Genomic DNA, 15397 nt, shown 5'->3' on the forward strand with positions numbered 1-15397 from the left:
AATACTGAAGTGTTGGGGAGATTAAAGAGAACCATTCACGAAGTTAACAGAAAACTCAACTAGAAGCCACAGAGGAAATAACCAATATGTTGTTCATTGTAAACAACATAAATAGGAGGAAGAAAGGGATTATTTCAGAATGCATACATTCATAGGCAAGAAAATAACTAAAGGAAGGCTTAAAAAGACCTGGTGAAGGTTAATAGTTGAATCTTTATAAATATTTTATATTTGACGTAGTAGAAGCGCATGTGAGCATGGATAATCAGTTTTCTTCTCTAAGCAGCCGAGAACAATGTTAAAAATTTAAGACTTCAGATAATATAAAGAGTGCAAGCAACCAAAACCATTGTCTTACAATTGTATTATTTAAAGAATTACATCTGTATCGATCAATGTGAGAGTTCAATATTGGGGGAGCAAGATTTAAAAATGAGGAACATGCCAAAATCCCCAGGAAAAGTAAATACAGGATGATCCATAAAAAGCCTTCAAAAAGGGAAAAGTTTTCAGTAACAAAGACATAGTCGTTAAACGCCTGAGCTTAGTGAAAGGAGTGGGAAAAAACTACTTGCAGACCGTCTCTCACTGCTTCTCGAATGATTTGTTCAAGGGCAGGGTAGGGATAACAGTGTGCGGGACGCCGGGGAAGAGTCGGTGTTTCGCCGTCCCAGAAAGGGTTCCATGTCCACACTCTGGCATCGCGGTCCTTTGGGGGAGCGGGTCTTTCTGACCTCTCCATTTCCCTTCACCATTCTAAAAGCACAATCCGGCTGAGATCCCTGTTCACTACAATTCCTGAAGAAAAGCTTACATCGGGCAATCTCTGTCCTGGAGTTGAAAACCAACTTCCAGCGTCGGTCACTGAACCCTTCAAAAATGCTAGCCCTCTCAGCCTCATTCCTAAATAATTCAAGTCCGGATTTTGCACACCCTTTGGTTCTCAACTCATTCCCACAAGTCTCCCAGGTACGCCCGCTCTAAGGCCCGCCGCGTGGCTCAGCGCCGCCGGCGCCAGGCCCTGGGAGCCGCGCACGACGCTCCGCCCCCTGCGAGCGTGGCGGAAGTAGCTTGCGCCAGACCAGAGACCGCGCGCCACCTGGTCGAACGCGCATGCGCCCGCGCCGCCACTGGTGGGGGCATCCGTATCGTTACCTCCTCTGTCTCCTCAACCCCCGCCCCACAGAGTCTGGCTCACGCCATTTTGCGCCCCCCCTCCACACAGCCGAGTCACCTTTTTCCTTTCTGCACTCTCTGCCCACCCCCGCACCCATCCAAGCGTGTCCCGGGCCGCAGCAGCAGAAACCGCACCATCTCTACCCCCTCATTCTCCACGCGGGACGCGCAGCCGTGCCTACAAGTGTCCTTAAAGCAGAGGTTGTAGAGGGTGTGGGGGAGGGTGTGGGGGTCGGGGGGAGAGGACAGGGAACCGGAAGGGACGCCGCGCGGCGAGCCCCGCGTCTCTGTGCCCCTGCGCCGGCCACGCCCTGGCCCCGGTCCGAGGGCGGCCGCGGGGGAGTAATTGGCGTCTGTGCTGCAGGGCTGAAGGGAGGGCGGCTACGTGAGGCGTTGGCCCGGCGCAGCTCCCGGTTCCACAGCAGAGTGTGGCGTTGACTCTTGACTCCTCCCCGTCGGCGGGTGGGCGTGGGGCGGGGGGAGCTGGGCAGTGGTGATGCTGGGTTGTGCTAATAAGAAGAAGCACCTTTCGGCTGTTGTTGGGGGTGGGTTGAACCCTTAAAGAAGAAAATAGTTGTTTTATGGCAAGATGGGAGATTTAGGTAGTGTTAGTGGAAGAGTATCATCCAGAAAAAGAAAAACATCGACTGTGTTCTCTGTTGGGTGAATCCACGTTTGTGACCCCTGGAGAAATTACGTAGCTTGTTTTTGCCTGTTTTCTGGTGTGTAAAATGGGGATCCCAATAGCCCAGTTCAGAATTGTGAGGGTTAGGTGAGACATTACACCTTAAACGCTCCGCGCGCCACCTGGTCGAACGCGCATGCGCCCGCGCCGCCACTGGTGGGGGCATCCGTATCGTTACCTCCTCTGTCTCCTCAACCCCCGCCCCACAGAGTCTGGCTCACGCCATTTTGCGCCCCCCCTCCACACAGCCGAGTCACCTTTTTCCTTTCTGCACTCTCTGCCCACCCCCGCACCCATCCAAGCGTGTCCCGGGCCGCAGCAGCAGAAACCGCACCATCTCTACCCCCTCATTCTCCACGCGGGACGCGCAGCCTCAGCCAGTGAGCGGGAACTGGTCTGTATGTGGGATCCGAACCCTCGGCGGGAGCGTCGCTGTGCTCCCAAGCTGCGCACTGTAGCAGTGCGCCACGGGCCGGCCACCGTACATCCGCCTTGGCCGTGCGCCACGGGCCGGCCCAATTACAGTTACTTTTGATCTCCATGTTTTAAGAGTTCAGAGTTACTGACCTTATTTTTCTGATTTCAATCAGAACACTTGGTCCTAGAAGTGAGAGGGAAGTTATGGGGACAGTGGAATATAGTATCTGACACTCAGAGATGATCCTGGCCATAATGTTATTGTACACGTGGTAAGTTAGCATATCTCCATGAGGTTAATAGAAACTTATATACTATTTTTTTGGAAGTAAATGAGTATGTATTTATGTGGGAGAAGACCTGAGGTCTCAGTATATGTGAGAGGCAGACCTTGGAAGAAGAATTAAATTCGCTCTGCAAAGATTTATCTGAAGACCAAATAGAGGATGGTGGAATTTCTGGTGAATGTTCTAAAGAGGCTGACTTTGACTGAATGGGAGGAACAATTTCATGATAGTACTTTGCAGAAATAGAATGCATTTCATTGTGCTATTGTGTGCCTAAGTCCAGAGATGCACTGTTTAATAGAACTTTCTGCCATGATGGAAATGTTCTGTAGTCCACCCCAATATGGTAGCCACTTGCTACAATGGCTCTTGAGCAGTTGAAATGTGGCAGATGTCACTGAGGAACTTAATTTTTAATTTTATTTATTAATAAATTAATAAATCTAAAATTAAATTTAAATAGCCACCTGTGGCTATTGGCTACTTTACTGGGCAGCATAGGTCTAGAATCTGGATTTTGAGAGCCCTTCCAATTCTTGATTTGGTTGAATTTTAAATCAGAGAAGCGAACTCTTGAAACATTTATTGCCTTAGGGAATCATAATTATATTCAAATAATTCTTTTCACTCAAATACTATAGTTCAAAGTATTGGTCTGTTAGTACTTATTTACAGCTTGACAAATTAAAGCAAGGCATTCTTTTAACTCCTAGGTTGTACAGCTAATGCCAGATTTAGTGGGAGAGCCATAACAATACTAACTGGAGTTTTCTATAATTATTGTACTGTATGGTGATCATGAATTGCCACTATTTTTTTTTTTTTTAGCCACTTAGGTTAGTTTCACTGAAAACTTTTCATCTCTTTTGTCCCTGAAGTTTTTTCTATTTGAAAGATGGTACTTTTTTTTTTTTTTAACTTTTGTATAATAAAGCAATTTGATAAATTGTAGTAGTAACCTTTGAGCATTGGGACATTTAAAAAGTAGTTTTGTGGTTATCTGTATTCAAAATTTTTGAAGTGAAATTTGGTGATAGATGTTTCACAGGATTACTTTCTTTGAAATACTTGCATCTGTTTTTCTTTTTCAGGCAAGTGTTATAAAGCTTGAAAATAAAACTTTAAGAAAAACTTTATAGATAGCTCCCTTAACTCTGGCCTGTTGAGTGTATGATGGTGCCCTTGGTCTTCTTGATAATTGTTAGATCTGAAACTTATGCATAAGTCTTATGCAGAGAATCAGAATGAGTTGCTCTTATGTAGGGTGTACTGTAATTTTTCTGGGACAGTCATGGTTTAAAGCCTGATTATCCCAGCATAATTATTAATAGAGAACCCCTTTCACTATCTTAAACATCCAGTTGGGACCACATAATAATTCGTTCACTCTACTTTTAGGCTTGTTGAAATTTGTAATATATAGTTTTAGAAGGTTAGCCATATTTCAGTCTCAGAAATATACTTCAGAACAGTGACAAAGTTAGTTGCTTTTGTGCTTAAATAATAGATGAGATATCTGGAATAAGGCCAGCAAGTGACTTGTCTATTTAAGCCACTAGTAATTAAAAAAATTTTCTTTGGATAGAAATCTTGGGCAGCTTGTTTTTCATACTCGCTGAAAAAATGATCTTTTGGTGTAGGGGGCTGCAAAGAAAGTTAGGCCATGTTGGTCATACCAGAACACTGAGTATTTTGAAATGACATGTTTTATTTTATGGTGAGGTCGAATAGTGAAATCAGTCAGAAATTTGTTTATTATGTGTTAAAATGTTAAAGAATTTTGCTTATAGTTCACTTAATTAATAAGGATAAATAGTTCAATTAAATGCATTATTAATTAAATTTATACTGTAGTGTATAAAATATTTCGAGAGTCAGTAACACTTGGTTTCAGTCCTCACTCTGCTACTTACTATGTAATTTGCAAGTTACAGTACTTAATGTAAGAAGCTTAACTTTCCTCATTTATGAAATGAAGATTGTAATAGCATCTACTTCTAGAGTCATAAGGATTAAATGAAATAACTCATTTGATGTATTAGGTGTGAAGCTCAATAAATAATAGCTACTATAGCCTTATGTTTATTGAATAATAGCTCTGGGAGAGAGATTAATGCTGTGATATATACTGTGGATTAGTGGAAAGAACACTTAAAACCAGTTCCTAAAACCTAGCTTTTGCTCTTTTCTGCCGTATTCTCTTTGTGATTTCAATTAAGGTATTTAACTTTTCTGAGCCTCAATTTCCTCATCAGTAAAATGGAATTAGTGCCTAACCTCATCCCATCTTCTGACAGGATTGTTGGTGGGCATCAAAAGAGAATTACATTTATACATTGTTGTCTTATTTTACAAATATTTTAATATTTCATTGGTTTTATCACATCTTCCTACTACCTCCAGTGAAGAGTGACCATAAATCTGCAAATATTGTTGTATATTTTGTGTAACAGCACAAATAGTGTATAATAGGCACCATTATTGAAGACAATTCTCGTTTACAAATAATATTGTAAGTCACGGAAATGATACTTCATTGATCTGGTTATAATATATTCTCTAAACAAAACAACTCCATACTACTGCTAAGGGAGAACCAACATTTTCTTGAGCACTTGATGTGTTCCAACTACTGTGCTAAATACTGCATTTCATTTATTTGTCCAAATATGTTATTCCAACCTCATAGGTAGTACCCACAAGGCTCTTATTTTCTGGAATGGATGTCAGGTTTTTTTGCACTATAGTACTGGCTCTGATATCTGGCTGATAGGTAATGGATATTGAAGGTTAAATAAGATAATGAACATGAAAATAACATGCTCTTTGGCATATAGTTTGTGGTAATTGAGAAAATTCTGTATTGAAGTCACAGAGCAGTAAATTGAAATTAAGTAAATGTATTTTATAAAGTGTAAAATACTATACAAATATAAACCTTTAAAAAATCTTGAAATTTGCTTTTGCTATTTTAAATGCTATAGTACTTTTATGACTGAATCCTCTATATTTCACTTTATTTGTATTATGTTAGTCTTTAAAAGATTACTCTTAATCATAGCTTTCTTTCTTTGAGAATATACAATACTGTTTAATGATAATTTTTTGTGATGTTTCAAGAAGCTATAGTTTTGTTTGGAGTCATTATCATCATCATTGTTAGCATGAACTGAGTGCTTTATATTTACCAGGCACTGTCCTAAGTGCTTTACATACATTATTTTATGTAGCCATGAGAAGAGTATTTTTTAAAAACTTACCTTTCCTTATATTAGGTTTATTTTGCTATTGTTTGTCCAACTTTTTTTTTTGTTGGCCAGTACAGGGATCAACCCCTGGACCTTGGTGCTATCAACACCATGCACTAACCAACTGAGCTAACAGGCCAGGAGAGGAGTATTTTTAATCTCTGTTTTAGGGATGAGGCAACTGAGACATGGAGGTAACATGACTTGCCCAAGGTCACATGGTAATTGTTAAAGCCTGTATTTGAACTCCAGAGCCCAGCTCTTTACTGGTACGCTGTTGTTTGGCATAGGCAGGTATTTTACAACAAAGTTTACTATGACAAACACATTGTGGAGATCTTGTGAGTTAATTATAATAAACTTTTATTTGTATATTCTTCATTGTAAGAACTCTGGACCAGGAGTCAGGGGACCTTTTAGTCCCAGCTTGTATCAATAAATAGTGATATGTCCTTGGGCAGTTCAAGAAACCCCTCTGGACTTCAGTTTCCTCACCTGAAAAATGAGGAATTTCGCTGAAATTAGTGTTTTTCAAACTGTAGTTCTGAAGCCTGTTCAGATATCTGTGGTTCCTGTTCCCACAAATTTGCATAGTTGTACTTTTGTCTATTACAGTTGTTTGTTTATCCATCAAAGCCTGTTTTTTGGTAGGTTTGTGACTTTCAGCCAATATTTTTACTCTTAGTTTCCTCATTGGTAGAGTGAAATACTTGCCTTGTATGGTGCTTGTGGAAAAAGGTGAGCTAATACAGGTAAAAGACCTTTTATAAACTCTAAATTCATCTAGTTTTTATATGCCTACAGTTAATCTCCCATTTCTTTTTCTGTTTTAAATTTATTTTTATTTTTAAAAAAATTTTTATTGGAACATGTTGACTGTATGTATTTATGGGGTGCAGAGTTATATTTCAGTACATGTATACAATGTGTGATGCTCCAATCAGGGTAATTAGCATATTCAACATTGCAAAACGTAATCATTTCTTTGTGATGTGAATATTTCTTTTTCTTTTTATCACGTAGGCTATGTTTTCAACCACATCAGTTATTTTGTTGAATTGTTTATGTTTGATATAGAATTCTTATAAGATTTAATGTTTCTAAAATGTGAATCTAGACTGGAAGAATATTTTGATGTTTAAGGGACCTGCTCCTCTTTTTGACATCCTTGTCAAATATGCTTATCTCTTACTCTTGGGAATATAATTGATTTCCTAAGTTTTCCACATCTTTGAAAAGTTAACCATTAAGTAACCCAATTTTATGTAAAAACAACTGATTTTTAATATTGGGAAAGTGGTCCTGTTCTGTGCCATTTATCAGGGTTTGGATGTTGTGTATTTTAAGATCTGGTAGGCACATTTGCAGTGCACTTTAAGGACCATTTTTGCAAAGAGTAATTTTTTTGTGGGAGGGGAACTCAATTTTTCTATAAAAGAGTATTGGATAAGAAAGCTCTTGGAATAGAAACTTACAATAATATGAAACTGAAGAAGAAAAATATGATAATAGAACCTCATGTGTCCCTGAGCAGTCTGTTGCTGGGCTGCTAGTAAATTAAAAAAAGTAAATTGCTCATGTATCTAACTAGGATATAAAAAGCAGTTTATATGTTTCTGTGTATATCTACCTATCATCTAGAGAAGAAGAGAGAAAGGGGAATAATTTTCATAGTTTACTAGGTGTTTTGATATTATTTTCAATTCAAGTATATTTCTTTGAGTGCCCATTACGTGGTAGGTGCTGTGTTCTTCATAACACCCTTGTGAGACAGAAATTATTCCTGACAGAGAAATTGAGTTTGAGCGATTAGTTGATCTTTATCTGAGGTTCTACTACATTGATTAATTATCCTTCTGTAAAATTCTATAGTCATGACTTATTTCAATTTTCTACCTTACGATATCTCTCACAAAGCTTCTGCAGGATGTCCTTTCCACTTGAATGTTTAATAGTTGTCTCCAACTTAACATGGCTGGAACTGAACTGTTTTCTTTCCTTCTCAGCCTTCCTGATCTCAGTAAATGGCATCACCATTCAATCAATTGCTTAGGCCCCAGACTTCAGAGTAATCCTCAACTGCTTTTCTCTCATCCCCCATGTCTAATCCATCAGCAAGTCAGCTATGCCTTCAAAATATATTCTAGAAATCTGACTACTTTTCACCATCTCTACATGTTACACTAATGCAAGCCACTGTCATCTCTTGGTCTACATGACTTCTATAACTTTCTAACTGGTCTTCTTGATTGTACTCTTGGTTCTTTATAGTATATTCTCACAGCAGCTGGAGTCATCTTTTTAAAACCTAAAACATTTCAAATAACCTTCTTTTTCAAAATGCTTTAACAGCTTCACATTATACTCAAAATTTAACCTCTGATGGCCTACAAGGCTTTGCAAGATCTGGCTTCTTGCCACTTCTCTGATCTTATTTTCTACTGCTTATCCCCTTTGCTTGTTTCACTCTAGCCACACTGTCCTCAGGGTCTCGGTACTTCGCTGTTCTTTTTGCCTGGAAATTCTCCAGCCCTCCCTCCTGGGCTTCGTTCAGATCTTATATTAAATGTCACCTCCTAATTGAAATCCGCTTGTTTAATTTGTTTTCATAGCTTTGTCACTACCTCAAGTTACGTTTGTTTATGTGCTTGTCTCCTGTATTACAATGTATTTCTTTTTGTCTGGCTTAGTCACTACTGTATGCCTAGCTCTTAGAACAGTGTTCAGCCTGTAGTAGGTGCCTAATAAATAGTTATGAACAATCCAAAGCACAGGTGGTGGTGGCTTTAAATAAGAGGGTGCCTTTATTGTAAGAGGAAGGAATAAAGGGAGGATACAATGCCTTTGGTAGAGAATAGTGAAGGAAATTATTAAATGATGGCTTTTTATTTCTCTGAAGTAGAAATAAAATTCACCTGCCAGTAGTTGGAGGAGGGATACGGAGTGGGGCAGAAGTTTATTATTAAACTAAAATAATTAGTATGCAGTAAAATAGTTAATTGAATATTAACCAGTGTAATCAGTAAACTAAAATAATTAGAGGTCAGAGAAGGAGAATTCCTTATGTTTGTGTATCTGGGAAGATTTCTTGGAGATGGTGAGCTTAGGTCAGGGTCTTCTAGACCACTAGGATTTGGATAGGTGGAGAGGTATTCCATAGTTTCAAAAGGTATTGCAAGCAGGAAGAGCTATAGGGGTGAAGGTTCAAAGGAACCATGGGGTGGTTTGGGTGATTTGATTTGACAGCTACAGAAAAAGAGGCTGAGGAGGTCAAATGGGACTGATTTTAGACAAGTTTAAAAACCAGAGTATTTTTTATAACTTCCAAAGTCCGCTTGAAATGGGGCATATATTAATAAAGTGGAATTACCATTGTGTTATCCCAAATAGTAGGTATAGAACTTTTTACACGTATTTTATACATTTTAATTTATTTTTTATTTTTTGCATTCTCAATGGTTGAATGACCATTTGGTGTTATTTTTTACATCAGGAGAAATTTAGATCATGATGTAACTTGAGGTTTTTTTTTGACAACAAAACTAAAATTCAGTGTATAATAGTGTTGGCTTAACCATAATTTCTTCCTGCCTTTGGAGTTTTGTGAAACTGTTCTAATTTATATTATGTGGGATGTTCAGGTTATGGATTAGAATTGAGACTTTGTAGATGTTCATAATTGGCACATAAGTCTGCTGAACTATTTTTCGTCAGAGATTGATATAATAGAAGAAACAGTACAAATTCCACTATCTTTTAATTAATGGGTTGACTGATAGATTTCAGAGTCCCGATTTTGATGTGTTTTTTTAGGGTACAGAAACTAGTAATAAGGTTCTCAACTCTTTGAGGTCTTTTAAGCTTAAATATATTTTATGATATTTCTTCTTTGGTCAGTTAGTCACCAAAAATATCAGCTGTATTTTGTTTAATTCACTTTTTGTGATATGTAACTTTACTACAATTGTAACTTTTTTTTGGTAGTATTTTCTGAGGAAAGGGGTATATCTTTAACTTCCACTGTTTCAAATTAAAAGATAAATGCCAATTTTTCATCTCTGGAACAGAATTTTAAAAGGTGTGACATAGTATTAGCTATTGGCTTAACGATCAGGTTAAAATAGTATTAATCAGAAATGAACTTACTCTTTGGGTTCACATTTAAACTGTGGCATGTTGAAATAATCTAGGTTCCAATGTGCACATCTGAATTCATTTTGTAAAATATGGCAAACAGCTGCATTTCAATTGAAAGCTGAAACAACTGCAGGACATTAACCCATTGAGAAGATTACAGTAGGTTTTCAGTTCCATGTTAACTGTATTTATTAGAGAAAATTGACTTGAGTGCTTCTGCTTTTAACAGACTTTTTTTTTTTTATTTTAATGTCTGGAAGAAAGGAAATAAGGCATTGGAATGATAGGACTTTGATGTGTAAAGAAGTTAATGTCTAAAGAAGTTAATTATCTAAACCATCGAACAAAATGTGGGTACGGAAAATAATTATTTTAAAGAGTCTAGTCAGCTCTTCATGTCAAGAAAAATGTTGCTCACCTGTTTGATTTAAAAATTAATTAACTTGACTGTGAAAGGATGATCATGGTTATAATAAACTAGGACTGGGACCCTTTACCTCTTACCATTAAATACCCTTGATGTGAAACATTAGCAGTAGGAAGACAACTGAAGAATGCTGTGGTTTTAATACGAATTTACTTTATGAAATATCTCTTCAGAGAGTAATAGGGTGACTGGATATGAAAATGAAAAAGGAGCAGATTGCTCCAGCAGTGTGTCGGGACATTGGACATAAGATAATCCTACAGAGTGGCATGTCTGTCCAATCTGACATGAGTAACTCAGATCATAACTTTTTGGAGGCTGGGGTTAATATATAATCTTTGAGTTTAACATTTTCTCCGAGATATCTCTGTCAGCCTTCTTTTGGGACAACAAGGGAACATTTTCTGAGGTCTTTGAGAAATCCAGACTCGTTTTTGTAGCACTTTGCCCAGGTTCAGCAGGACTGTTTGTGGAAGTCCTTGGTTTCTATATGTTTTCTCCCACCTTGGACTGGTGATATGATTTTTTTTTTCCTTTTTGTCTTTTTTACTGACCGGTAATGGGTTCACAACCCTCGGTGTCGCACCCGTACCGGGGACCGGCAACAGGATCGCAACCCTCGGTGTTGCATCCGCACCGCGCTCAGCCAGTGAGCGGGAACCGGTCTCCACATGGGATCTGAACCCTCGGCGGGAGCGCCGCCGCGCTCTCAAGCGGTGCACTATAGCAGTGCGCCACCGGGCCGGCCCATATGATTTTTTTAAAACCCAGGTTTCAAATGGTCATGTTTCTTTTCCTATATCTTTTGTAGAAAAAAGTACTTATTCCAAATGTCTTTGTGAAAAAAATGGACAAATCTAGGCTTAAAAAAAGTGATGGTCTTTCTTAGCATTAGGATCTTTATGTGCTTTAGAATTTTGGTTTTCAGGCTCAATTTGAGTGGAACTTTTTCTCTTCTCTTTCTCTGCTCTTGCATTCTCTGTCTAGCAGTTTTGGCCTGGCCCTCAGGGCCTTCAGGCCCCTCAGGCTAGACCAGAGGGATGTTGGGATATTACAGATCTAGTCACCCAGCTAGTGTGCTACTTATCTTAGATCTTTGTACTGTTGCATTCTCAAAAGCTTCATATAAGGCCTATCTCAGGCAGTGGTCTTTAGTAGCTTTTTTTCCAGCCTTCTATCACAGAGCCCAGCCCTTTCATCTCAACCCTTGGTGAGTGATCCTGGTTCAGTTTCCCTTTATTGGTTTTATCATTACCCACAGGAGTGGTCCGGTTAGAGGGATATATTAAGTTGATAAATAAATTTGGTAGCAGTGTGTAGAAAGAACCCAGATGGAGAGAGATATGTAGATAAGAGTTCACAGAGGGCCAAACAGTAGAACAAGAAGGGAAGGAAGTGAGAACATGAAATAGAATTTACTTGGCTTCTTACAAATTAGAGGGTGCACGAGGATTCAAATATAACGACCGAGGTTTCAAACCAGAGTGACTAGTAGTGGTAGTGATGTCAATAGTGAAAACTGAACTTATTTTGTAGGGAAACTCCTTAATATTTGTTGAATTGCATTGAGGTCTTTTAATGAAAATATTCAAGTTTTTAAACTTGAGTGATTGTGAAATAAGGAAATCTAAATTCATATAAAAGCTTTTAGCAAATCAAGAAAAGGGAGTTCTGAAGATCTTTCGCTTTATTATAATAGCTAACTAACATTTATTGTGTGCTTACCATGTACTAAGTACTGTTCTGAATCTTTGTATCAGCTCTCACAACAACCCTAAGAGCATGGGATTATTATTCCCATTTTATAGATGAAACTGAAGCACAGAGAGGTTTAAGTAAATTGCTCAAAGTCCTGTCAAAGTAGCAGAGCTGGGACTCACTAGGCAGTGTAACTCTAGAACCTGCCCTCTTTAATTCGTTTACTGTACTTAAAGTTCTCTATACTGCTTTGTTTTATTATATATATTCTAAATTTGTTCTTTAGAATCTGCAAAGTTTTCTTAAGGAAAATTATAGTATTGTGAAATTTACACAAACATGAAATAATAAGTAACATTTATTGAGCACTTACTGTATAATAGTTGAAGCTTTACCTACTTTCATGATTTTCTTTTAATGTTAGTTTGACTAATTCTTGTTTACTAATTCTTGTTCACAATGCCACATGCATTAAATAAAGTGGCATACATTAGGATTGGCATCTAGTTTTCTCATGTACCAATTTTCATTGGGAAAAAAAGTCACATTTTACATTGAATGAGTTATTTATCCATAGATTATAAAAATCACGGTACTTCTGCTGCTTGACTTTTATTTCTATTATTTGTGTTTTAGGCTTTTGTTCAAATGGTAATTGATTATGCTTTACTTTTCTAATTTTATATCATACATCCGTGGAATTCTTTCTTTAAAGGAGATCTTACTTGGAACTTGTACATAAAAAAAGAAAAATCAGAGTTGTTTTGGTGGTCTGGGTGAAACTGGGTGTGTGTGTACTTGGAACACTGGGAGTTCCCTTAAGATTGACAAACTAATCTTAGGGCTCCCTGGAACACAGTTTAAAAACCATTGAGCTCTATTAAAGAAGTTTAATGTGTATTTTTCTTACATTACCTATTGCAAAATTGGTACTGAAATGTTTATCACTCATGTGAGTAATTGGTTGATATCTTACTTGACTAAGTGATTTTTTTTCCGCCTTATTATTTCATTTTAATAAAGAATATATTAAGTATAAGCAAATTAGATTTATGCAAAACAAATAAGAAATTTAAAATTTTCTCTACTTTTTGAAGTAATTTATAATTACTTCCTTTTTCATGGATTTGTTTATAGCTAAATACATTTTGTAAGCTTCATTTCTTCTTTTTATTTAGATGAATACTGCAGCTAGCCCAATGTCTACTGCCACTTCAAGTAGTGGAAGAAGTACAGGGAAGTCTATAAGCTTTGCAGCAGAATTACAGAGTATGATGTAAGTATGTCTCTGCATACTATTACTATTTTAAATTTATTCATTTTGAAGAAAGATAGCGATAAAATTGATAAAACTTTACTTGGAAATAATTTGTATTTAATCAAGTAAAAATGAAATAATCTGCATACTTTAATATGCAGAAAGGGCAAAATTGTTAAAAATGCTACAGTAGTACTGTATTTGAAAAATGAGTATTGGTTCACCGTTATAAAAGATAGAATGGATAATCATGTAAATACATTTGCTCTAATTATTATTTGTCCAAATATGTTGTGGATTGCTTATTACTAATTTAGTTTTAGATTTGGAAGCGTTTGAAACGTATTATATTCTTGGATAGTTGAAATGTTTTCACAGAGAAGTTCTCACTTTTTCTTAAATGTCATAGTAATTCTATGAACCTAATTTAAATTAGTTTTTAGTTTTTTTTTTTCTTTTTTGGGGGTTATGGTACGGGGGTGGCTGGCCAGTACCGGGATCTGAGCCTCGGACCTTGGTGTTATAAGGCTGCTCTCTAACCAACTAAGCTAAGTGGCCAGCCTGAGTTTTTGGGTTTGATAATATTTGAAATCACTGTATTTCAGAATGTTGGGAAAAAACTCAGAACATTTAAAGAACACACTTATTCAGTGTTTGAGAAATTGTGTAGCCATTAAGATTTCTTTCCTCAGGCTCTATTCAGCTTTATTTTTGGCTTCTTGTACTGAGACTACGTATCTCGATTTAATGGGAGGTAGCATATTTATTAGAAATGTCTGTTTGCATGTATTAGTTTTTTTTTAATTACTGGTTTAGGAGACAATTATCTGCATGGGGGTGGTAGTACATTATAACTCTTTTTCCTGTGGATATGTTATTCATGACTTGTCAGGCAGTTTAAAAGAATATTTGTTTTGAAGGTTTATGTGTCTTCTTCTTGTGGGTGTTTATTGATAGCTTTTATCATGGATTAACTCCAATATATGATGATTACGGTTCAAAGGTAAAATGAGTTTGGGCCTATATGTAATAGTTGCTTGGTGAACATACTTTAAACAACATTGAAAATGTTTAGGTCATATGTTCTCAAATTTTCTGGTGTGAGGATCCTTTTGCACTCTTAATTATTGAAGACCCTAAAGAACACTTGTCTAGGTGGGTTATATCTATTAATATTTATTGCTTGAAATTTAAAACTGAGAAATAAAATTATTTTATGTATTCATTAGAAAAGTAATCAATCTATTATATGTTAATATAAATAATATATTTCTGTTAAAAAATTTTATCCTAAACTAAAAATTGGTTTAACACCTTCTGTTAGATAAGTCCGGAATAAATTAAACATATTAATATATAGGAGCTGTATGAAGTGAGCCTGTATTTTAAGTTATGGAAAATTTTAAGGGTTTATACTTGTATACATTTTTGTGGATTAGTTTAAGTTTGTTCATTATAGTTTAGTGGCTTTATATTAAGAATCTTCTATGTTTTAATTATGTTTGAATATTAAGCATGTTTTAGAAGGTTTATAGTAAGGTGAAGAAATCCATTTTTCTGTAGAACTGGTTCATTGATTTAATTTGTAAATTAAAAAGAAAATTAATTTGGAAATTTTCAAACTCATAAAATTATAAAAAATGGTATAATAAACTCCATATATCCATTTAAACAGTAATTGTGTTTTGCCAGTCTTATTTAACCTTTCTCCCTACTCTCTACTTTTTTTAATGAAGCATTTTAAAGCAAGTCCCAGACAACTTATTTCAAAATTCATAGTATTAAAACAGTCTATTTGTTAGTAGATAAAAAACAGATGATCTGTGGCAGGCAGGCTTCAACAAACTATGGCTGTGGGCTTGCTGCCTTTTTTTGTAAATAAAGTTTTATTGGACCACAGCCGTGCTCATTTATCTGTTGTCTGTTGCTGCTTTCTTGCTACCTGCCAGAGTTGAGTATTTGCAACAGAGACTATATGGCCTCTAAATCTGAAAATATTTTCTTTATGGCTCTTTATGGAAAAAGTTTGATGACCTCGGATCTGTAAAAGCAGCACTCTAAGAA

The 15397-nt window shown here is 36.8% G+C and overlaps 1 protein-coding gene across 1 annotated transcript in view; it reads left to right on the top strand.

The window, feature by feature from the left end:
- Positions 1-2536: 2536 nt before the first annotated feature.
- Positions 2537-15397, top strand: part of SUPT3H (suppressor of Ty 3 homolog (S. cerevisiae)) — a gene marked incomplete at its 3' end in the record, with an annotated part of 373199 nt that continues 360338 nt past the window's right edge. Inside the window, exons 1-2 of the mRNA XM_008563607.1 lie at positions 2537-2550; positions 13254-13351. Of these exons, the coding sequence (XP_008561829.1) occupies positions 13254-13351 (98 nt within the window). The remainder of the gene's footprint in view (positions 2551-13253; positions 13352-15397) is intronic.

Source organism: Galeopterus variegatus, unplaced genomic scaffold, assembly GCF_000696425.1.
Source record: "Galeopterus variegatus unplaced genomic scaffold, G_variegatus-3.0.2 Scaffold175, whole genome shotgun sequence".
NCBI classification, from domain to species: Eukaryota; Metazoa; Chordata; class Mammalia; order Dermoptera; family Cynocephalidae; genus Galeopterus; species Galeopterus variegatus.